At 39.4% G+C, this 23718-nt stretch overlaps 3 protein-coding genes across 3 annotated transcripts; 2 read left to right on the top strand and 1 right to left on the bottom strand.

The window, feature by feature from the left end:
• The first annotated feature begins 4303 nt into the window (after window positions 1–4303).
• LOC311501236 (cilia- and flagella-associated protein 20) lies at window positions 4304–6522 on the top strand. Its single transcript, XM_084562954.1, has 6 exons — window positions 4304–4613; window positions 5015–5094; window positions 5298–5409; window positions 5498–5686; window positions 5807–5920; window positions 6347–6522. Exons 1-6 carry the CDS (start codon window positions 4530–4532, stop codon window positions 6350–6352), a joined length of 585 nt encoding a protein of 194 aa, XP_084419080.1. The 5' UTR covers window positions 4304–4529; the 3' UTR covers window positions 6353–6522.
• Window positions 6523–7360: 838 nt separating this feature from the next.
• On the top strand, window positions 7361–9276 carry LOC311501660 (cilia- and flagella-associated protein 20-like). Its single transcript, XM_084563618.1, has 6 exons — window positions 7361–7621; window positions 8194–8273; window positions 8367–8478; window positions 8567–8755; window positions 8878–8991; window positions 9171–9276. Exons 1-6 carry the CDS (start codon window positions 7538–7540, stop codon window positions 9171–9173), a joined length of 582 nt encoding a protein of 193 aa, XP_084419744.1. The 5' UTR covers window positions 7361–7537; the 3' UTR covers window positions 9174–9276.
• A 17-nt stretch (window positions 9277–9293) lies between these two features.
• On the bottom strand, window positions 9294–23350 carry dgat1a (diacylglycerol O-acyltransferase 1a). The gene is made up of 17 exons (XM_084563617.1): window positions 22984–23350; window positions 20959–21046; window positions 17217–17257; window positions 16513–16598; window positions 16009–16061; window positions 15519–15624; window positions 15172–15300; window positions 14813–14887; window positions 14111–14214; window positions 13963–14001; window positions 13790–13831; window positions 13596–13640; window positions 13279–13391; window positions 12524–12589; window positions 12327–12414; window positions 12073–12135; window positions 9294–11967 (listed from the first exon to the last, which is right to left on the bottom strand). Exons 1-17 carry the CDS (start codon window positions 23289–23291, stop codon window positions 11821–11823), a joined length of 1593 nt encoding a protein of 530 aa, XP_084419743.1. The 5' UTR covers window positions 23292–23350; the 3' UTR covers window positions 9294–11820.
• Window positions 23351–23718: the final 368 nt, after the last annotated feature.

Below are 23718 nucleotides of genomic sequence, written 5' to 3'. Positions count from 1 at the left end.
AGTGTATTGTTCATGTAGCTATAGAGAGCCAGGTGTGTAAAACACTTGCTGTTTGATCATTGTTTTAGTAACATTAGGAACAGATGTACATCATCTACATACAACGTGACTTGTGAACTCTTAGTAGTAGTTTTCACCTCAAGAGTTTGAAGCTTCCTCTTCTGCTGTTGCCTATTTAGCACAGATTATACTGTAATATTCAGGCCTCTCTTGAACACACTCTAAGCAAGAATTTAAACTCATTACAGGGACTTGCGGTGAGAGATGCCTCAACCTTTCACCCTGGTGTGATCCTTAACTTCTTGGCTACTATATTATAAACGGACTCCAACTGTTCAAATCTAAAGCGCAGAGGAGTGCTCCAGCTGGATCAAAACTCAGCATACCAAGCTCAGAGTGCAGGCACACATGTGTAAGAGAGGCAGGGCCTACCCCTAAGAGTGAAAAGTGGTCAACATCAGCAGGAGGTAATCCAGAGAGAGAGAGAGACTTTTCAAAATCCGTTTCTTATAAACAACGTCTTCTCGTGCAGAAGAAATTACTGAATCCATCTTCATATGCTCTCTGAAAGGATGTGGCACTTTCAACAAAGTTAAGTACGGGACCTTGTGTGTTACTTTAAACACAGAGCGCAGTATTGACACGAACCACGTCAGAGAGCGCTGCTATTCTACACACCGCTGACACATGTTGTGTTGAACGCAAGATATACGTTTGTCCTGACCGAGCGCCGCATAAATATGATGAATGTGAACATCCTGTTTGAAGAAGGGGAGGCTTTAAAATCCTCGGACTTTGTTCGCTTTTCAAGAGGTTTGGAGTTAAAGTGGCAACAATGATCCAGAATTAGACCAAATATTTCACTCTGGTTTGACTTAATGGTGTGAGGACTGATGAAACAGTGTAAAAAATTAGGACTCACAGACATGAAACAGTGCTTTTGGTGAATATATTATGTACTATTTAAGAAGCAGGAGTCCCGTTCCAGCATTCATCACACAGTCTTCATCAAAGGTTGACGTGCAAGCTGTCTGAGCTGAGAGGACTTGAATGAAAGGGATTGAAACCAGTTAGTGTCTTTCTTGTAAAAAAGTAGTTTTACTGTTTTCTAGGGAATACTGTCTTACATAACATCATGTTTTGTATGAGTAATTCTTCAGTTACACAGCGTTTTACTGGAACACAACTCTTCCTGTTTCAGTCCAGCTCACTGGATGTGGATTGGATATCTCATTAAACACAATGACCAATACTGACTAAAAAAGAAAAAGAAAATGGCATTTATTTTAGTTTCGTCAGTGCTTAAATATGGAAAATTATGTGTTTGAACGAAAAAAAAGCTTGACATCTGATCTGACCCGTTTTCTTTCCTTCCCAAGCAGGAAACACAGAAAACCGGGGTGTATTAAACCTGAATCATAGCTTAATGTTAAAAGTATTTCTTGATCCACTAGATCAACTAGTTTTGGCCAAAAGTGTCTTTCCGGTTTCTTATGAACACTGGAGATGGATGAGATGCTATCTGTTAACAGGTCCTGCTGAGGAAGGTCTTTCCACTCTTCATCATCAGCAGACAGTTGGATAAAACACGTCAGAGGTCTGGATTAAAAACTGGAACGAGCAGCTATGTGGTTCTCAAATGTCGATGTTATTGTGTATTGTCATTGTCATATATAAATATATATATATCTACATGTGTTAGCTTTTTATTAAGGTTGTTATCAACCAGTGTGAAGAATTCAGATGACACAAAATCACTTCTTCTATCGGATCGTCCTTTAAACTAAACCGTAATCAGTAATCTAATCTTAAAATAATGAAAGCTCCATTTATTGACACACTCATTTCCATTTAAAAACCATTAAGACAAATGTGACATACAGGGGGGAGAACGTGTTGCTGTGTGAAATAAACATGGTTCTCTTTTTATAGAAGGAATCTTGTGCACAGTCAACCATGTACATGTAAACTTTGCAGATTAATTAACAATAATACATTTCTGCTGATGTCTGACAAAGCAAACAAAGTTAAAAGTATATTTCTTAAACATACCTGATGAAGACAGCAACGGAGAAAAAAGTCCTTGTACTGCACTGTCGAATAACGCACAATGTTATATAACGTTATAAACAGTTACTAAATTGCAGTAACTCTCTCAGTTGTATCTCCTCTCCATCACTTGTGTCCTCTGTTCTTTGATTTCCAAGTGAAGACAGTGAGAAGAGAGTTTTGTGGGAGGAATCAACCAATGGAGCCCTCTCTCTCATGTCACATATCATGTACAGAAGAGTTTCTCCACTCCTCTTGATCCCTTCTTCCTCATCCTCTTTCTCCTATCTGATTATCTTTGCCTTGACTTTATATCCATCTTCCTTCTCTATGTAACAACTTTCCCTTTCCTTCCCACCCTTTATATTCCTGATTTAGCCTGGCAACAGTGGGGGCATACGAAGTGATAACAGCCAACTGTCCAGAAAGTTATACATACTGTATAGGTGAAAGGAAAGAGAATAACTGGATCTAAAAATCAAAGGCGATTAAGAGCTGGGTGAAAAACTGAAAGACCTTTGTGTCTTTGTGGGACAAAACAAAATATACTGTAGGCCAGAATGGACTGTTTCATTCAGGCTTTCAATAACATTTATTTAAAGCTGTCCCCGGGGTGGTCCCACACTGACAAAAGGAAAAACAATACATTCAATTTGTCTAAATGTCTGACTCAATTAGAGAAGAGAGAGGACAAAGTCATACTTTACTGAGACAATTTTAGAAACTGCAAGAGAAAGAAAGAGATGGTTAGGTGGCGAGGAGGGAAACAATCTTTACGGTTGTTTGGACACCGATATGTTATTCAGAAAGAAGCAGCGCCCCATAAACCACTGTGGTTTAAACAGCTTTAATGTAACTGTATGTGCGTACAGCGGTGTACGTTTCAAATCAACAAGTCAAACCTGGCTTGAATGCTGCCGTGAATAAATTCAGTTTCAGTTCTTTAGAAACAACTAGGAGACTTTGGATTTATGTTGTGTCTGGCTAATGTTTGATTGAGAGTTTCTTGGCTTGTTCAAATATTTGAAAGCTTTGTCAGATGTTTTAAGTGCCGGAGACGGAGAGGATGGATGTCCCACCTGACACTTTAACGGGATTTAGTGGGTTAGAGGAGCACTGAGATATAGTTGTGTGTGGGAAATCTATTTCTAGAGACTGCTGCTAGATGTGCATTTTACATGTGGAAATCAATTTAATGAGTATTTGTACATCGAACCTGGCAACAAACATGGATGGATATGATGAGAGGACAACTACAGTGTTAAAAAACAATATGATGTCATCATCATTTATTGGAAAATCTACACATCTGGCTACGCGTCATGCTAGCATTAAGATGGAAAGATTATACAGAATGGGGAATGAGGGGAAAGCAAACTATGAGAATCAATCTAGCAGGTTGGCTCTTAAATGGAAACCAGACTACACTGAGCCAAACTAGCTGTTGTGCCACATGGGGCAGAGGAAAAGAATAGTTCGAGGAAGACATCAAGGTCATATGCAAGAGTAAAGGTTGAAAATATAAAATTAAAGAAGCAAGGAAACTGGATTCACAAAAGCTTAGACTATTAGACTAGACTGATTATGAAGTACAACTAGTGACACGTGAGTAAGAGTAGAATATACATTTGGAACACATTTTAGCCAGCTAAAGTTTTAGCTAACTTAGTTGGCACAAAAAAAGAAAGAAAAAACAGTAATAACAAGTGACAAAACCACCACAAAACATCTTTGAGGGTTAAATGCAACTGATTAATAACTGTCAATGAGAACAGCAATGTGATACAGCTGCTGATCACACCTACTCTCTGTAAAACTGTGACCCAAGATTTGGGTATACATAAATATTTAGGTGCATATTTATGCTGCTGTATATATGATCGTGATGTACATGTAATAATGAAACAGGACGGACAATATATATATTAGCTTGTTGGGGAGGGTTGCGGGGGGGCAGCATTACGAAGTTCGCCCAGGGCACTAAACAGGCTAGCACCGCCCCTGCTGCTAACAGGTAAGACAAAGTGACTAAAAAGCATTTTAAAATGTTTAAAAACGTTAACTGTGAGTGAGAGAAGTTCAACTGAATGCGTTTATGGATTCTATATAAAGATAAATATGTTTTATTGCTATTTTTTAAAGTTCTTATCCAGTATACAGACAGTGCGCTTTCGATGCGTCAACATTTAAGTTCCGGTGTCAACAAAAGCCAAGAGATTTTCGTTCCCTAGCAACACAACAACAGTGAAGAGTTGACGTCTGCCCTGTTTCTTTCCGTGATTCTCTGGCACAGACGGGAGGCTGAAGTCTCAATAAATGAGAAATAAACTTTTATTTAACTGAAACCTCTTAATATCTGGCCGAGGGACGTGTTGTTTTGCACCACGCGGAACCACTACTGTTGGGGACGGAAATTAAATCCGTACACGAACGCTTGTCAGTGGCTGTACGAGCACAGCTGCGTACTGAGCTCAGAGAAAATGTTTAAAAACACTTTCCAGAGCGGGTTTTTGTCTATCTTATACAGCATCGGCAGCAAACCGCTTCAAATATGGGACAAAAAGGTGAGTAGCGAGTCAGAATGAATGCTATGAATTTAATCTAAATTAACTTCCTTAGCGAGTCGTGCTAAAGCTTGCTAGCATCATGTATAATGCTTGACGATATTGTGGCTGTCACCTCAGTTGTTATGTGTTTTGGGCGCTGTGTTCAAACAGCTGGTTACTGTCGTGTTATGTAGCTATATATAAAGTTTAAAACGCTTAATTTAAAGTAAGCAAAAGGGAAATTGTGTTTTTAAATGACCTGAGACGTGAAACATATATTCTTGAGTGATCTTAACTTTTAGTTTTGTATCCCAGAATCACACCTCCCCCTGTAAGGACTGTAAGGACCGTGAATGTTGAGACACAATTGGATTCTTCATATAAAACCAGAGGATAAATGCATTTGTTTGTGTTCACAGGTGAGGAATGGTCACATCAAGAGAGTCCCTGACAACGACATACACTCAAATGTGTTGGAGGTTGAGGGAGCAAACGTCAGGTAAATGTGCATGTTTTAATTGGCAGAGCTGGGAGTGGCTAGTCTGTGTACATCAAATTAGGTACATTGTCTTGTCTTTGTGACCATTTAAGACCAAAATAATTAATATTATAATCAATATGTGTCCTCCATGTCTCAGTTTCACTCATTCAGGCATTAGTCTCCCCCATTCTCACCCTGTATTAACTCTCTCCTCCCTACAGTACAACCTATATTACATGTCCAGCAGACCCCAAGAAGACACTTGGCATCAAACTTCCTTTTTTGATCATGATCATTAAGAACCTCAAGAAATATTTCACATTTGAAGTTCAGGTACAGATGCAGACACTTTCAATGTCTTTGTAATATAGCATAGAGGTTGATTCATGCTCGCCGATCCTAATCTCTTTACAACTCTCAGGTGTTAGATGATAAAAATGTTCGCCGGCGGTTTCGGGCAAGTAACTATCAGAGTACGACGCGAGTGAAGCCGTTCATCTGCACCATGCCTATGAGACTTGATGACGGCTGGAACCAGATTCAGTTCAACCTGTCAGACTTCACCAGGAGGGCCTATGGAACCAATTATACTGAGACGCTTCGTGTACAGGTTAGTGCACGGAGGCAGAAGAGGAGTCAGCTGCATCCACATGCTGCTTAAGAGATCTCTATAGTAAATATTCAAGAATATCTTTTTTTCTTGCTAATTTCTAACCTGTTTTTTTCTCAGATTCATGCAAACTGTCGCATAAGGAGGGTGTATTTCTCGGACAGACTGTACTCTGAGGATGAGCTCCCAGCAGAGTTTAAACTCTACCTACCTGTCCAAAACCAGAAGGCCAAGGTAAGCACACACATCCCTACCCATACACTTGTTCATACAGTGGGTCTAGTCACATAATTACCCATATAATTGTAAATAATGGTAGGTATAGGAATTATTGATGTCTCGATCAAGTTTTTTGTCCCATGATAAAGTCCTAAACACTGTCATCCGATCTGAGTCCCGATCCGATCTTATAGGGACAAAAATTCCTCCCATGGAGATTCATGTTTGTTCATGGTAGACCTAAAACAAATGACTACAAAAGATCAGTTTTGTCTGAAGCTTGATCCAATCTGATAATTTTAAAAATGTCGGGATCTTCCCCGATACCAAACTTACAATACAGATCGCGATATCTCTAATAGGAATATTCCTCTTTATTATGTCATCTGTCACAGAAAGTGTTATTTAGAAGCCTAACACTTGTCTGTATGTTTCTTGCAGCAGTAGAGCCTCTCCACCTGCAATCTCCCCTCAGATGTGATGTAGAAGTTAGCTGAAGATTTTTTTCTGTGTAGACGCATAATGAACTTTAAAATATTGTATTTTTGTCTGAGTGATGAGCTTCGCTTACTGTCTTGAATGGCTCTCTGCACAATAAAGTTTTTTACTCACTGGTGTATGCTTGCAGTTTTCAATTATTTAAAAAAAAAAAATCTGTACAAATTGATTAAAGGGTCCACATTTGTGTGTAGACAGATGGCTATTGTAATCATCTTGTATGAAATTTGTAATAATAAACTGTGATAGTAACCTGAGGGGTCACTGCTTGTATCTAAAAATACAACCAGGAAATAAGTCATTCCTATTTTAACCACATTTATCAATACATTCATTCATTCATTCATCTTCTATACCCGTTTAGTCCTGTTAAGGGTCACGGGGGTCTGCTGGAGCCTGTCCCAGCTGTCATCGGGCGAGAGGCGGGGAACACACTGGACAGGTCGCCAGTCCATCGCAGGGCTAACACAGAGACAGACAACCATTCACACTCACACTCACACCTACGGCCAATTTAGAATCACCAGTTAACCTAATGAGCATGTCTTTGGATGGTGGGAAGAAGCCGGAGTACCCGGAGAGAACCCACGCAGACACAGGGAGAACATTAACAATACATATATGTATTTATTTATTTTCAAAAATAATATTTAGAAAATATTTCCCAGTTAGGTTACATTTGGACAATACTTTTTTACCTAAATCCTGTTTGTTTTTTTAGATGTATACGTTTTAATATATGTTAAAATATGCAGCTTGTTCATTACCGACCATCGTTACAGACCACTTGTTTTCCTGTTACCATGGCGACCATGATCCGCGACATTTAAGAACCGGTGTGGACAAAGCCGAGAGATTTTAGTTCCCCAGCAACACCAACATGATGAAGACCTCCAAAGGAAATACGCGTTGTTTTTATATCTCACTATACAAAAAAATTATATTTTTATTTTACTGAAATGTGCTACTTCCAGAATGAGTAATTCTAAACACACGGAACCTTAGTTTCGCATGTTTTTTAAAATCTGTAAACAAACGTGACGCCAGTTAGCAACCATAGACACGTAGCAACGGCTTTATTTTTATTGGAGTACAACTCATGAGCACAGCAACTGCGCACTGAGGCCAGACAAAATGTTTAAAAACACATTTCAGAGCGGATTTTTGTCTATCTTATACAGCATCGGCAGCAAACCACTTCAAATATGGGACAAAAAGGTGAGTGGCGAGTCAGAATGACTGTTATGAGCCTAATCTAAAGTAGCAACCCTTAGCTCGTCGTGCTAACCCTTGCTAGCATCATATGTTTTGGGATAATCGCCTGACAATGTAGAAACCGTTACTTCTGTTGTGTGTTGGGGTGCAGTGTTAACGCAGATGGCTAATGTTATAATTGTCAGTTACCCATAATGTTAAAAAAAAAAACTCCATTCGTGTTTGTGAGTGGGGCAAAAATAATAAACTCCATCTTTTCCCTTATGAACTACAAGCTTTGAGTATCGCTCTCTGATCTCTTGTCAGTTGATATTGCTAGTTGCTAGTTGCCCTCGCATTATTGATATGTTGAAAATAAACACAGCGAAATATAGTAGTGCTCCAGAAAACCACAATTGATCAAGGTGGGTTTTCTGAAGCTTGCTAAGCTGATAAAATGTGGAAATTCTCCAAGGGCTTGACAGCATTTGACTCAATCTGCCCTTTCGTCTGAAAAGATGAACAAGGGGGGGGGGGGGGGGGGGGGTGATTCCTGCAAATAATACCTGACAACTTACATTTCCACGTGTTGACAGGTTAGGAATGGTCACATCAAAAAAATAACAGACAACGACATACGCTCAATGGTGGTGGAGGTCGAGGGAGCAAATGTTTGGTGAGTTTGTGTGTCCTTCATTTCACGGGTTCACTCATTCCAGCAGTAGCACAACATCCTCCTCCCCCTGTATTAACTCTGTCCTCCCTACAGTACCACCTACATAACATGTCCCGCAGACCCGAAGACGACGTTGGGAATCAGACTGCCTTTTTTAATCATGATCATTAAGAACCTAAAGAAGTATTTCACATTTGAAGTTCAGGTACAGATGCAGACACTTTCCATGTCTTTGTAATATAGCATAGATGTTGATTCATGCTCGCCGATCCTAATCTCTTTACAACTCTCAGGTGTTAGATGATAAAAATGTTCGCCGGCGGTTTCGGGCAAGTAACTATCAGAGTACGACGCGAGTGAAGCCGTTCATCTGCACCATGCCTATGAGACTTGATGACGGCTGGAACCAGATTCAGTTCAACCTGTCAGACTTCACCAGGAGGGCCTATGGAACCAATTATACTGAGACGCTTCGTGTACAGGTTGGTGCGCGGAGGCAGCAGAGGAGTCCGCTGCATCCACATGCTGCTAAAGAGATCTCTATAGGAAATATTTAAGAATGCATCATTTTCTCTTGCTGATATCTGACCTGTTTTTCTTTCAGATTCATGCTAACTGTCGTATAAGGAGGGTGTATTTCTCAGACAGACTTTATGCTGAGGATGAGCTCCCAGCAGAGTTTAAACTCTACCTGCCTGTCCAGAACCAGAAGACCAAGGTGAGCACACACTTCCCTACCCACAAACTTGTTCAAGCAGTACAGTGGGTATAGTAACATAATTACCCATGGAATTGTTAGTAGTGGTAGGAGTAAGAATATTCCAGCTTCCTTATTGAGGCAGCTGTCACAGAAATTGGTACTTAGAGGTCTGACATTTGTCTGTTTGTTTCTTGCAGTAGTAGAGCCTCTCCAGCTGTACCATTCCCCCAGATGTGATGTGAAGTTAGCCGGATGATTTTCTGTGTGTAACATATGATGAGTATTAAATATTGTGATATTGTCCTTTAGCATGAGTTTTGTCTACTATTTTGCGTTGCTCCTTGCACACAGGTTTTATATGGATTGGTGTGTGCTCAGTTTTCAATGGACAGCGGTGCTCAAAAGACAGGTACATGTTTTGACTACTGCAAACAGCTTGTGTGTTCTGCCAGATACCCAGGTACTGCAGGATAAACCACTCTGCTAATGACTTGTTTCTAAACGTACAAAGCAAAATATACCAGTCCAGTCTTTGGATATAAACTCTCTTTATCAAACAGCACAAATATCTTCATGTGAAAGGTTATGAAAATTGGTTGCATTCCCAAAACATATAATCTCACTTTGGATTTCTTTACACAGTACAAACTAAACCAGCAATACATTCATTTGACATGTTGCATCAAATAATCACAAAATTAACTCCTGCAAAGAAAAACAAAAAAAACAAAACAATTTAAAGCTGCATTTTCAACTCAAGAATAGATTACATGCTATATGAAAAGCTGTGGTGATGACACTTCCCATTCACTTTAACTCAGTGGTTAGTGTTTCCATTCAGTGACTGTGCATTTTGTATTACATTAAAAGAAGACCAGATAGCAGCTCTTGACTTACAGATATTCAGACTGTCAGTTTGGTAATCATGATGCGATTCCTCAAGAATAATTGTCAGACATCAACCCTGGTGTCTGTTACAAATACGCTAACTTCTGCTCACAGATCGTAAAATTCACAGCTTTTTGTCACATTTGTTGATGGAAGTGTATCTGACCATTAGACATCAAGAAGGTGCCGTTTGTTCATTCAGATTTATGTCAGAAAGGTGTTCTTAAAAATAAAGTTTAGTTGTTGAGACAAAAAAAGTCACAGACTTAAAGGTTGGATGAGATTTAGAATTTTCCAAATAAATCGGTAGATGTAAAGAAGTACACATGCTGCAATATATTCTATATGTCCTGTATTTGGCATCAAAACTATTGGCATCAATACTATCAATTTTTACAGCAGGCACTTGTTATTTTTAATAAGGAATGCTGACACAGTCTTTCTGATAACTGGTGTTTTAGTTTGACAACTATTCTCCCTGATATGTGGTCAGTAAGGAAAGAAGACAGGGCAAATATTTTATGAATAAAAAAGGTTCCAATTCATTGTGTTAACACTCGCTGTGTGGAGGAAAACCGGTTAAAACTTAGAAAATAAAATAAAACTTCCTCCTTCTAACTTGTTATATGGCAAGGCTTAGGTCAAACCAATGAACCTCTTTGGAGTTTATAATAAATACTGTGGAACATCTAACATGAATCGTTTCGAGGCCGTTAGAATTTCCTATTTTACTACAGCAGCTTCTGTTTTACCTTTAAACAACATGAACTTAAGCCAGCCACGTAATATAACAACTAAATATCACCAAGTAAATTACAAGTGATTCCAATTTAACGAGTTTCCTTCACATGACAACATAAAGAATACACCCAGACCCAAATCTATGGCTTTAGTCAACAGCATGCATCTCTTTAAAGTGCAAATGAACATTCATTGGTTCGAATGGATAAATCAAATACTGCTTTAAATAACTGATTCAAAACATATTGCAACAAATAATAATTTCAAGATGGCACAATTTAACTGCATACAGTTATACCAACAAAATATAAAGTAAACCATTTGATGACTCAAATGACGTGCAGACAAAAGACAACAAAGCCAAGGCAAATAACACACACATGTAGCATGTACCGTTACACTAAGAGCTTGCATTGATTGTAGATGACACTCCTCTTTGGAGCAGGATCCTTTCTTCCTTCAAACATTTTAACATCCATTTCATATGTCTGTAATTCTTGAAATTGAATTGCATCAAATAGAGAGGGGATTTAGGCTGTGTACAGAACATGTGTAAAAAAAAAAAAAAAATGTCATTTTAAAGGACATCTTAAATGGACAGCTGGAATTTTTTAACGTTCAGCTTAAACCCTAAAATAAACCTTTGGATGCATGAAAAGTGGCTTCTCAACCACTGACGTAGAAACATGATTTTTCTATTGGCTCTACGGAGGCAGGACTCTGTTCTAGCTTATGCTCGTTCGGCAGTGATTCACATTTGTTGCACCGGGCGCCGTGTACATTTTTAAACTTCCACAACGCAGGAGGAGTGCTTGGTTGTAAGCGGTGTTCAAACTTTTGAATACTTTTAAAGTTGCTTAAGAAAAATCCAACTTTTAACAAAGTAAGAGATCACTTTTGTGTCCAGGATTAAATGTTTAAATTTGACACACTTAACACTACGTGGTGACGGTGTAACCAAACAAGTTCAGTCTATAAAGATAGACCAGAGCTCAACACCAAGCACTACTCGTGCTGCTGGCATTTCTGAGATAATTTCCTGAAACACTGTGGTCTGTTTCTCCGGAAAGCAAACCTGAAAAAAGTCAAACTATTTTCCTGCAACATCTTCATATTACCTTTATATTGTCCACTTAACTTGCCCTACATTGTCTCATCGGCTCGTCCTGCAGGCCGGTGCGGATGTGTGCAGGAGAATGTGTGAGTGTTTGTCTAGTCCTAGGTAGGGCTCCCGTAATGGATGACATAGTAGTCGTGGACGTACATCAACACGGCGACCGGCTGTCCGATGATGAGCGAGATCCATACGGCCGCGTTGCCGTAGTTTCCATTCAGGTAGCGACCCACAAACCAAGCCAGAGGAACCTGAAAGGATTAAAAGGTCAGAGGTCACGTGTACAGGTTTATGGAGAAGTTATGGACAGAAGGGTGGTTTGTGACAGAGTGAAAGCAGTGGACAATTGAATTTACCTGAGTCATCATCCCCATAAAGGCCCACAGTCTGAACATCTTCAGAGGAACACTCACAAGGTACTGAAGAAAAAGAAGAAAGTTTTTCAGAAAGTTGCACAATTATGACTCATAATTAACTCTTTTTATTTTTAACTTCAGGAGCCAGTTTGTTGTCAGTTGCTATGCATTTTCTCTTCAACGTTTCAAATTAAGTTTAATATTTTAAATTTGCATTGAACAATAGGCGTAAATTTTTAGATAAAGTCGTTTACCTCGTGGAAAAAGGCAGAAACCAGGAAGACAGCGGTTTGAGCCAAAAACTTATTGACACCCTTTCTCAACATTGGCTTATAGAAGTGTCTGTAAAACATACAGATGATCAAACACAGACCTTACAATGAGAAGCCCAAATAGCAAAGAAAGTGTCGGAAATACTAAAAGAACTCCTCGTAGAAAGTGGTGTGCTCACCTCAAGCACCACCTGTGCACTGGGATATTCCAGTTGGCCCAGAAATACGTGACACTCTCAGAGTTCCTGAAATGAACAAAGATGGACCAGATGAAGGCCTGACTTCAACGCTACGAGGCTGCAAGGTAAATAAATCTGTTTGCAATTACATGATGTGTGTGACACGCGGTCTGCTTATTGTGGAATGTTTGTATTTGTATGGTCACATCTGCATGGACTCATCGCTATGAATTAAAATTAGCTTTATATGGTGTCATTATACAACTTAATCCAAAAAGACAATGCACCAAGAAATTTTACCCGGGAGATTAAATAGGACACAGAGTGAAAATGTACCTGTTGATGTGCCTTATTGTTAGCGTTATGAGTCAGCAGAGGCTTCACAATATGATATTATCATGATACATCAGCTACAACACAATATTATTGTGCGTATTGCGATAACGTACTGAATATTTTGACTTCATATAGAGCACAATCTAGTGGACCAAAAAAGTAATTGATTTTATCACTCTAGTTCCAAAGAGTTCAGTTCATATCATAAAAGGCTGATACTCGATGTCAAAGTATCGACACCACTGCCAGTCAAACTATTGCGATATTACGCTGTATTGTTCCCGCCAATTCACACTGAATTAGTATGATCACAGGATCGCTGGGTTACGAGGAACAGGTGTGCGGTGTGATTATTACTTTACAAATTATGGATATAGTCCGGTGCCCATAGGGCTTAATACTGTAGTGTCTGTACTCACCACCAGTCCCTGTAGAACTCCCTGTCACCAAACTGCAGCAGCTCTGCCACAAAGTTCATAGAGGAGTGGAAAAACCAATAGAAGAATATTAACCATATTAGATGGTTAGGGACCTGGGAGAGGAGAGTTTCAGGAGAGGTGAGGAGTTTCAGGAGAGGAGAGGAGAGGAGAGGGTGTCAAGGTTGGTAGGGTTTCAACTACAGGAAAAATCTTTGGGGCCTCCAGTGTAAACCACCATGTGCATCTCAACTGGTTTATTCTGGTGGTTACTTGTGAGGTAAAAGTTACAAAAGCTCTCTTTCTGTCATGCCACTCACAGCTAGTTTCAGAAGGCGCTCGACCATCCTGGAAAAGTCCATTTCCTGTGAGACACAAAGAGTAAAATGAGGACGCCAATTACAGTCAACAATTTCCTGCTTCTTGCTTTGCTGAGAGCTACTTGATGACTACTACATGAAGCTCTTCTTTTTTATACTAAGCGTGCTTGTCTGTGTGCGTACAGTTTACTCACCTGGAACGGCTTCATTGAGTTCTGAATAGTGGGAACCATCCACTGAAAGACACACATTTGACTTATTCTTTTCAAATCACAGAAGACAATACATAACTGTTGAAATTTTTGCTGTAATGAGTGAGTACAGTGTACCTTCAGTACTCTGTATGGCATGTAAATATTCACCATACCTGCTGTATTAATCCCACCAACAACTGCATGAAGAAAATCTGCAAGAAAGCGCAAGAAAAGTCACAACTAAAACAAACCTTTCTCTGTTTATGCTGGTGATGAATTTCCTGCCATTTAATTTGGTTGATATTGGGTAAAAATCCTCACCATTTCAAAAAGTCGTCTCAATAGGAACCTTTTGCGTATCCGCGGAGACCGTGGAAAGTTGAGCTGGTAGCAGAGAGTCGGGGCGAAGACAAAGTAGTACATGTCTAAAGACAGACAAACGGGTCAGATTGTTATTTAACAGTGCGTACGCAGTAGTAGTTTAAATTCACTGACTGTTGGCTATAACCTCAACATTGCAGCCTTGTGAAAGATGCTGTATACTGGACTATTGTGTCATTATGCTGGTGCAGGTAAATTATTCTGATATTAAATTTAATATATGTACACCAATCAGGCATAACATTACAACCACCTGTCTAATATTGTGTCCTTCTGAGCGTGTCCTGTGGTGTCTGGCAACAGAATGTTGTTAGTGGGGGTCTTTGGGTCCCATGTTTTGAGTGGAGGGGTCTCTGTGGATCAGGCTTGTTCCAGTGCATCCCAGATACGTTAGATCAGTTTGGGATCTGGTGAATTTTGAGGCCAGGTCAACACTTCGTGCCGTTTTTCACGTTTTTTTGAATTGTTCCTAAACTGTTATTTACTTCTTCTGTTAGTGGTTTTAATGTTGTGGCTGATCGGTATACTTTGACAGTATCAGTTACTGGGACAATCATGATGTCCCTCCATCCACTGTATCTCCTGCTGATGGTAGAACGTTAACTGTGCTGTTTGTCTCCGGTGCCTGCATGGTTACTGTACCTCTGTGTGTGAGGTTTCCTGGGTAGGAGACATGAGTATGGACAGCTGACCCATTGGATTGTGCCACATTGGGACCTGAAAACAGGGGTGCAGTTAACATTTAACATGTTTAATTTCAAACATTGTTCAGTGGTTTATCCCAGTCATGACGCTGATTAAGCGACGATACAGCTTCTCATGATACACACCTCTCATCTACTGTCATCTGCTGTGCCAGAAACATCAGTTCACTGTGCCACCACTAGATGGTAGTACAGCGTAGTAATAAAGCTAAAAATTAAATCCTTAGAAGTGTGCAGAACCTGTGTTTGTGAATAAATCTTTCTTGATCTTAGGCAAGCGGCAATACAGATACTTACATGAGTACGATCGTGTCAGTCTTTTGGCTTTGGCTTGTCTGATTTCTCGACACCACCGGTTGGAGTCTCGGTAGGAGTACAGCTTGAGAAACACCACTGTGTAGACCGCTAGGGCGAGCACACCACCCACTGCCACGCACACAGAGAGAAACACACAGACGCCATAAATGAGTACAATAAATAATGCAATAGATCAAAGGAGTGCTGATTGGCGTGTGCGTACACATCATTACATTAGCAATCTCGAGACCCATATTCTTGTGTTGGCATCGAAATAAACACGCGCAGTTATCTTACCTAAGAGGGTGTGTGTTGAATGTATATATAAAAATGTATTGAACATATACCTGGAGTTATGGAGTTCAAAGCGAGTACTGTGGCTGATGGAAAGATCAAGATGCTTGTCAAATTAAAAACGTGAAGAATCAGTCCTGTAGTTTCAGAGATGGTACCCTAGAAATGAATGAACAAAAGCGTCTTTTATCAGTGAGCATACATGTGGAAATGTGTTTTTCTTTCCCTTGAGAGTCAACGCTTTTAGCATTTGTCAGAGGTGTTGGATTATATACCTAATCTAGTCTGGGTCAGCAGTGCTGTTCTTATCAGAGTTAAGAGCAGGTAAAGAAGGGTGTAAAGAAGGGTGGGGCTGTGAAGTTGAATTTAATTTGTAGACTCAAGGAACGCTAAAGAACCTATTTAAGGATAGGAGATCTCAGATTGACAATCTTCTAATTAAACCCACTACCTTTACAGAGTAAGAAAACACTAATATCAAATCAGCAGATTAGCAAAAGATGAATATTTTTGTCACATATGCACATTATTGTGAGGACTTACCACAGCCAGACGCCTCTCCGTGTACAAAGCTGCCAAGATGAACACATTGGACACTAAAACACAGAACAAAGAAACAGTCTGTGAGCTACAGCAACACAAAGATATCAACAATTACAACTGACTGCATCGTTTAATAATACACAGAACAGAGGAACAGGTAACTGGTAATAAATACAGAACTTGTTGTGCAAGGTTCAGATAGTATACTGCTCAATAAATAATTTTGTAATTTAATATATTCACCTTAGTTTGTTTCACCGCACTTACAATGCTGGTCTTTACCAGTAAGAAACTATGTAAAGAATTATTCTATGAGCTATCTTTTATATTCAGATCAGCCTTTTGTACAAGGAGAAAGTGAAATACAGGTTATTACCACATGTGATTTAAGTAAACAGTTTTTACGCCTGAACAAGAACATCAGCGTTTATGTTACAGAAGGACAGGCAAGTCCCGCACCATCCATTTATCTGACATTATGGCAGGAAAATAAAAGCCCCATACCAATGATTAGGCAAGCTGCTGGCCAGCTATAGGGGTCCTTTAAGAAGAGAGACACTACTTGGATAGGGTCTACCAAGATGCCATACCTGGAGAAAGAGGAGAAGTTAGTATTATAAAGCATAATGTTAATAATAGATTAATATAATGGTTACATCATGTTTAGGTGAACGTGGTGTTTCTTCCTGGGATAACTTTATAAAGTAGCACAACTGCAAGGTTGTCTCCAAGATTGTCAGTGAGGAAACAAACTATATCTCATTTTTTCCCCCCTATCCGTTAGCTATACTGTAACTGCTAATCTGTTAGAGCGTACAATATGTACTTAAAATACAAGGCTATGAAGCTGTACCGGGAGCAAAGCATTTCATATGATTTGGCAAAACTGTGAATAATTAGTAATATCCACAGTGCAAAAATGTTCGGGGATGGTCCCAGCAGCATATTCCTGGAGAAGAACCAGGCCAGGACAGGTCTGGATTTAGTCCTACCACCTGATGGCTACAAAATATGCACACAAAACAGCACGGTAACAAATGAAATATAAACAAGTGTTAATTTAGGCTGCCTTTATAAAAATGGGAATGGTAGTGTAACAGGAGCCTGTTGGATAACTGCATGGGAGTTGCTGTAAAACTACATTCTTGTATGTATACATTACATAAATGTAGATTTGAACTTCAATGTGTGCGAAGGTGCATACTCACTTTATAATGTTCTCCAAGAAGAGACGAGCGTTACTCAACCCCTGAGAAAGAGGAGATAACAAGAGAACCAAGAGTCATACAAAAGAAATATTTATAATGTATAATTATAAAATATAGAAATACATGTTGAGGTGGTTTGGTATCTGGATGAATCTGGCCCACAGCTAAAAAATGCTTTGCTACAAATCCGGCTTATTTCCTTATCCCACAGCGCAGCTAATTAATAGCCTGCAGGTTTAAATGTGTTTGTTCTACATCATTATTTAAAACAACAGCATTTTTTTTTTTTAAAAACTGCTTTTACTTCAGTGGAACAACCAGTCACTGCCCACAGACAGGTATATCTATTCTTATGCAGAGCAATCTACTGAGAGAAGGACACTGGCAGTGCAAAAGTTCATGTCTAATATTAGCAACATGTCCCTGCCGCCGACTTGACAACAACTTTTCCACCCTGCCACTGCTTTGCTGTGTTGAAAAGTGTCAAGCAGAATAAGTTTATGATTATATTATGCTTTGAAGTTCAAGGTCCAGCTTCATCCCAGCCTCCAGTTATCAGAGCTTCTAGGAGATAAAACTAAGCAACTGGTCAACTCTGAGAGGCAACACTGTGTATAGCATACATACCTTAACAGATAATAGCAGCCATTTTCAGCATTCAGACAGTTAAGATAATGAAGATGGCCAGGGTATGACATATGATAAGGTCACGCTGTATACCTATCGGCTTGCCAAATCTCTACAGCTATGTGGTTTTGTTCCAACTATCTTTATTATCCAAACCAGCAACCTCTGTCTCAGTGACCTTCAGTTTAGAAAAAAAAAAGGACCACTGTGTATAACACAATATACAGCTTCTAAATTTATGGAGAGTATTACAAAATGTGATTTTGCAATATTTCAAGTGTGTTTCATATCATCCCCGTCCACACAAAGGTCAGTGAGCTAAGTTAGAGACAACTCTCTGGGAGAATATGTTCAGCAATCTCTCATCAATCTGTGTACATTATTATACACTATTATACACATTTCTTTTGTTTAAATTTTGTACAATAACCTTTTTAAATCAAATAAATTCCTAGTAAACTGGGGGCCTTACATGGCTGCCCACTGCTCCAAGTTTATATGCAGAGAACAAATCCCGTATATGTGTAGATATGGTAGCATAGAGTTGATTTGATTTATTTGCTGATTATACCACATTTTCTTCTGTCTGGATGTAGTGTTAATAAAGTTGTTGTAATAATATACATGTCTAATTCAAGTGTATCTTAGAGACCATGGCCGAGGACAGAAGAGAAGAGTCGGATAGGTTTAAAATAAGAGGAACCTTACAGCCAAGCAAATGTGTTTCCACAAATACTGACTGATCAAACATTTTTAAACCAACTTGCAGCTGGTGAAGTTTTGCTTTGCCTGCAGTTTTGCTGCCCTCGTCATCCTGTGGTTACTTGAGCTACGTGCATGTTTACTTGTCTGCAGATCAGTGGGAACAGTGTCATGAACCAGCTGAGGTTACCAGTTACTCTTACTGTGTTTTAGCACATAATGATTATTAAATATATGGGCTAAAGAAATACTAACTGGTTCATCGGTCCAATTAAACGCTCGGATGATATTGCACGTGTTGAGCTTGCAGCTTATATACTGCGCTTGAATGCTTTGACCATCCATGCTTTTGGCAAATGGTGTGTTGGTTAATGTATTGCTGGCAGGAGGCTTCAGCAACGGATGCACCTGAAGCAAATGACCGGACACTCAGTCAGTGCCAGGCCACCACATGTCATTATGCAGCTCTTGGCTTGGGCAATTTTTTGAATTAGATTTCCAGGCAAACTATTTTCTTTAAACTTCAGTTACTGCTGTGCTTCCTTTTTCACATTTACAGCATCGCTAATGTTTTGCCATTTCTGGCCTTTTCCTGCGATGCCAATACCATAAATTACTGCAAGTCGATTTCACTACTGCTAAGTTCCTCTTACATCCTTTATTTTAGCATCTCTCGGTTCCAATATATCTGCATATAGCACAACACCTACCCGTATGTAGTGTTTTGGGGGAATTACTCATGTTAATAACTATCAACCACACACCTTAACACATTAGGAGAGAGATTTAAGAGAATGAAATTGGGCCCATTGTGCCTTGTATCCAGTATGAGCAATGTCTGACCATATCTTTCTATAACCCAGGCCTAATGACCAAGGCACAGTACTTTCTGTTGGCTGGCTAGGACTGATGTCTACTTAACAGTGATAGATTTAGACCTGTAACCAGAAAATTAGTTTTCATGAACTTCTGAATTACTTTTGATTAAACTCCTCAGGCCCAGACTGAAACGTCACAGAGGCACAGAGCAAGACTTTCTGTTACGTTATCCGATATCTAAAATATAAAGTGGTACATTATTGCAAACTATAGTAATATCTGTTAACTCAACTTTCAGAGTACAAAGACGAGCATGAGTGCGCATCTCATCTCTAGCAACACGCCATCATTTCAGGAGTTTAGCTGATGGTCCTGTTATCAAGGGCAAATGACACAACTAAGCTCCAGACTTCACACAGAGGTCCGAGGCTCAGTGGTTCCACTTCACACGCTTACAGCCTAATCCCAAAGGCTTCCTCTAAAAAGTATGAAGTGAGCAGTGTCAGCTGCCACTGATGACCACAGAGAGGAAGACATGGTTGTCATGGCAAAAACACTTTTTAAAGAAGGATTTAATCCTGTCGCAGAAAAAGCAAAATTAGCTTTGATTTGGAAAAAAAAAACAAACAAACACACAAACACCCTCTATAACACTGGAACAGACACTTACACAAACATTCATGAACAAATAGGAATCACCATGCATGCAATATTGCAAACGATGCATGTTTGTGCAAAGACAGAAACACACATAGTATAATGTCTTATTTATAGTCCAAGTGCATTTCAATTTCATTTGGATTACAGCTAACTGGATATTTGTATCCTATCAAAATACTAAGTTCAGTTAAGGATGTTCTGGGACATAGCAGAGTGTCTCTGGAGACATGCACACATTTCAATGGGGCAAAAGCTTTTCTACTACTGTACTATGTACACAGTGTATAGACTTTGGCACACCCTTTCAGTCAATTAAAAACGAGCTCCTGCTAATTTACCTTCCTGTCATATGGAGCGTTTCTTCCAAGCTACCTGTGGTTTTAAGTGATCCGTGTCAGTGCATACTAGCAAACTTGATATTTTCAAGCATGCACACAACAACCAATATAATAATAAGAAAAAAAACAGCTGAATAAAAAGCTCTCTCCATTATTTAAAAAAAAAAAGGTTGTATACCCTAACCTCCATGAAGCTATGATTTAGAACAAGCCTGTTAGATTAGAATGCATTTGTTTAACTAGTGTACCCTAATGAAATGGCAAGTGAATGTAGATATGACTATACATACAGGCTAATAGCATGCCCACTTTACATGCTAGGTAAAGTTTCATTGATAAAACAAACAAACTGACAATAAACTGTAAATTATCAACGCACACCTTATCAAACTTGTGTGAAGGAAAACCAGGTCAGAGCAATATGTTCTATTTACGTTCGATTAAACCGCTATCGTTAAGAGAGAGAGAGACGGGCAGAGATTAACGGACATTTGACTGCACAATTGTCGCCTAGCACTTCTGCTTTTGCTGTCTGTGCAACTGCCAGAAACACACAGCATGGTGCACTGCTTTGGCAGTCACGTACTTTTACTCACCAGCATGATAACGCACCAGTTGAGGATCCCTCTGTAGTTGCTGTAGCCACTGGCCGAGCTCAAGAGGGACTCCTGCAGAACGTGACAGCTGCAGAGAAACACACAGATGAGAGTTTTACCGAGGGTTTTTGGGGCTTTTTATTAAGCTCTGCGATAAAATCATCTTTATAAGCACACTCAGTCCTTTCAGTGAATGAACGCGTGATTATATTTGCTTTGTCAGCTCCTCACATTCACAACTTACTGTGAATCAAATCACGATTACATAAATAAATAAATGTATTTACATAAATTACTTGTTTTTAAGCATTATATTTTTACAAAGTAGACATTTTACACATTTGAATCGATGATGCATATATTCATTCCGATATTTATACTACTTCTTCATTGGCTGTTTGATGGCTTTACCATTACTTTTCTGTGTGCTTTACAGCAAAGAAAACTATCTCAAAAATGTTGATGATTCATGGCCAGGAAATTAGTCATGTTTATTTTGGCATTAAAATGAAATTTGGACCTGAGGTTTAGATAAGGAACGCGAACATCTCTTAACGATGAAGGGTATGTCCTTAGAGCTGCACCCGACAAGTAAGGAGTTGTGAAAAAGTAGGTTAAAGGTATTGACCCTAAAGTGAATTGTGAAAACCGAGTTTATGCATCAAGCAAGAACTTTTACGCAATCATTCGTGACTGCAGCAAGAGATATGACCAAGATATACATAGAGGAAAAATTAGGGAAAATGTGAAGAGGGCTAAGAGGTGAGGCGAATAAAGGTTAAAAAAAAAACGTAGGACAAGAGGATAGGAAAATAAATTGGGGTGAAATGAGGCAATATTGATCAAAGAAAAGTAGAAACAGGGTTGGTTTGACTGAAGTAAGGAAGGGAAAGGGTAATCAAAAAATATAGAGTTTCTTAGTGAGTGTCAGGACACTCACATGGCAGACTACACTAGAAGAAGGATGTGCGCAAGCACAGCATTGCAAAAACACATGCTACCTCACCTAGCTGGCAGGGGTTCAAAAAAGCATTGCACTCACTTTATTTCAGCAACAATCACATGCTCTCAGGATGCTGGCCTTTACATTTTTCAGCATGCAAAATACATGTCAATGCTTTTTAACAATTAAACAGACTTCACTGCAAAGTAAGGCATGTTTCAGACACTTGAACACACCTGACGAGCCAACCAATCAAATGAATGGCTATGTCTAGGGTAAGGGTCAGACCAACTGTGTCTATTCTGAGTTGTAGTACATTTTCCTTGCATACAAACCTAGAGCGACTTTCAAAAAGAAGCAAGTGACCGAGTGTCAAATTCATTATTTTATTCATTAAGCGTGAACTATCAGGGCTGTAATGAAGAATTAATTCCATTAACTATCAATCTGCGTCCAAACAACTCTCCAGAAACATTTATATCAGATTAAAGGGGATAAAAATTTAGTAAGAGCAATTCAATACATAATGTTTAGTGTTTTTAAGTGTACTGAACACTCAACTTAAGTATAAAACGTTTATTTAATGTAACATTTTAGTCTAACACTGGTCTGCCAAAGAAGCCTGAAGTTATCTACAGCACTACAGAGAAGAAACTACACAAACCCAAACAGTGAAAGTTGTGTCAGCTTAAAATATGTGACGCTTAGCAAAAAGGTTTGTGGCTTTGTGGCCAGAAAATGATCAGATAATGTAGTAGGGGGAGCTTATGTTTTAAAACAACTTAATTACTAGACTTCAAGGCACAATTATATTGTACAAAAAAAAAACTATTAATCGTAGTACCTTTGTTTACTATCTGTATTAGAGCATATTAGTTTATGGTAAAGACAGGAAATTAGGTTTAGGTAAAAAATAAATAAAACAAAAGGAAAGTAAACAAAAAAACAAAGGAATTTTTGCTCAGATAGCACACATTACAAATTGATTTGTATTATTATTATTATACACAACAGCTTGATCGTGACTTTAACGTTCACTTCCGGACGTAACGTTGGAACGTCGTTTTTAAACTGACAGTTACCTGAGTCTGTCGTTCATGTCTTCCACTACGCTCCTCTGCTTCTTTGTGTTATTAGCGAGCTGCTGCTGCTGCTGCTGCTGCTTCTGCTTCCCCGGCATCCCCCTCTCTCCCTCCACTTTCCCGTTGTCACTAACATGTTTAGACGCCTCCGCTTCCTTTTTCGCTTTAGCGGGATGCTGCGGAGGCTTCTCCCTGACATCGTGCCCCTTGTTGCCGTTGGCTTGTTTCACGCCGACGGACCCACCGACCGAGATAGTCGTCCTCCTCCGGCGGGTTACGGGCCCTCTCATCTCGGCTCTGTCGCTCATTTTAGCGGCTTCCGTCTGACAGTTTCTACCTGCTCGGCATAGCTTGGTCAAAGTGCTGTCACCCCGTCCTTCCCTGTCCCTCTGAGCTAAATGAACAGCAGCAAGGACGCCTCACTGAGTCGTGTCAGCGCTGGCAGTGACGGCTCTTTATCGCTACAGCTCAAGGTGCATTTTGCCAGCAGGGTTGCCAGGTCGGCGCTTTCAGCTGACATCCCCCTTTCGAGCCAAAGTCCTAACCAACTTCCGGATTAGCTGCTGCTCCACAAAAAAACTGAAAATTAACACTGTGTTATCCTCACAACTTTAAACAGATATAATAACATTGATTATATGGCTTCATGTAGGAGATTGACCAAACGGTGTGCTCTTTGTAGGATCACGCTTAACTCCTACTACCAGTAAAAAATAATAAAAAACAACAACAAAC

Source organism: Chelon labrosus (genome assembly GCF_963514085.1).
Source record: "Chelon labrosus genome assembly, chromosome: 16".
Classification (NCBI taxonomy): Eukaryota; Metazoa; Chordata; class Actinopteri; order Mugiliformes; family Mugilidae; genus Chelon; species Chelon labrosus.
Note: the sequence above shows the minus strand (reverse complement) of the source record. Positions and strands in the feature narration are given on the sequence as shown.

Coding starts and splice junctions, on each gene's coding strand:
- dgat1a (XM_084563617.1), bottom strand. CDS start 23,291: ATGAGCGACAGAGCCGAGATGAGAGGGCCCGTAACCCGCCGGAGGAGG. Junction 21,047..22,983: donor GACATGAACGACAGACTCAG/GTAACTGTCAGT, acceptor GTTTCTCTGCAG/CTGTCACGTTCTGCAGGAGT. Junction 17,258..20,958: donor ACTGGTGCGTTATCATGCTG/GTGAGTAAAAGT, acceptor CCTCTTTCTCAG/GGGTTGAGTAACGCTCGTCT.
- LOC311501236 (XM_084562954.1), top strand. CDS start 4,530: ATGTTTAAAAACACTTTCCAGAGCGGGTTTTTGTCTATCTTATACAGC. Junction 5,095..5,297: donor GTTGAGGGAGCAAACGTCAG/GTAAATGTGCAT, acceptor TCCTCCCTACAG/TACAACCTATATTACATGTC. Junction 5,410..5,497: donor ATTTCACATTTGAAGTTCAG/GTACAGATGCAG, acceptor TACAACTCTCAG/GTGTTAGATGATAAAAATGT.
- LOC311501660 (XM_084563618.1), top strand. CDS start 7,538: ATGTTTAAAAACACATTTCAGAGCGGATTTTTGTCTATCTTATACAGC. Junction 8,479..8,566: donor ATTTCACATTTGAAGTTCAG/GTACAGATGCAG, acceptor TACAACTCTCAG/GTGTTAGATGATAAAAATGT. Junction 8,756..8,877: donor CTGAGACGCTTCGTGTACAG/GTTGGTGCGCGG, acceptor TTTTTCTTTCAG/ATTCATGCTAACTGTCGTAT.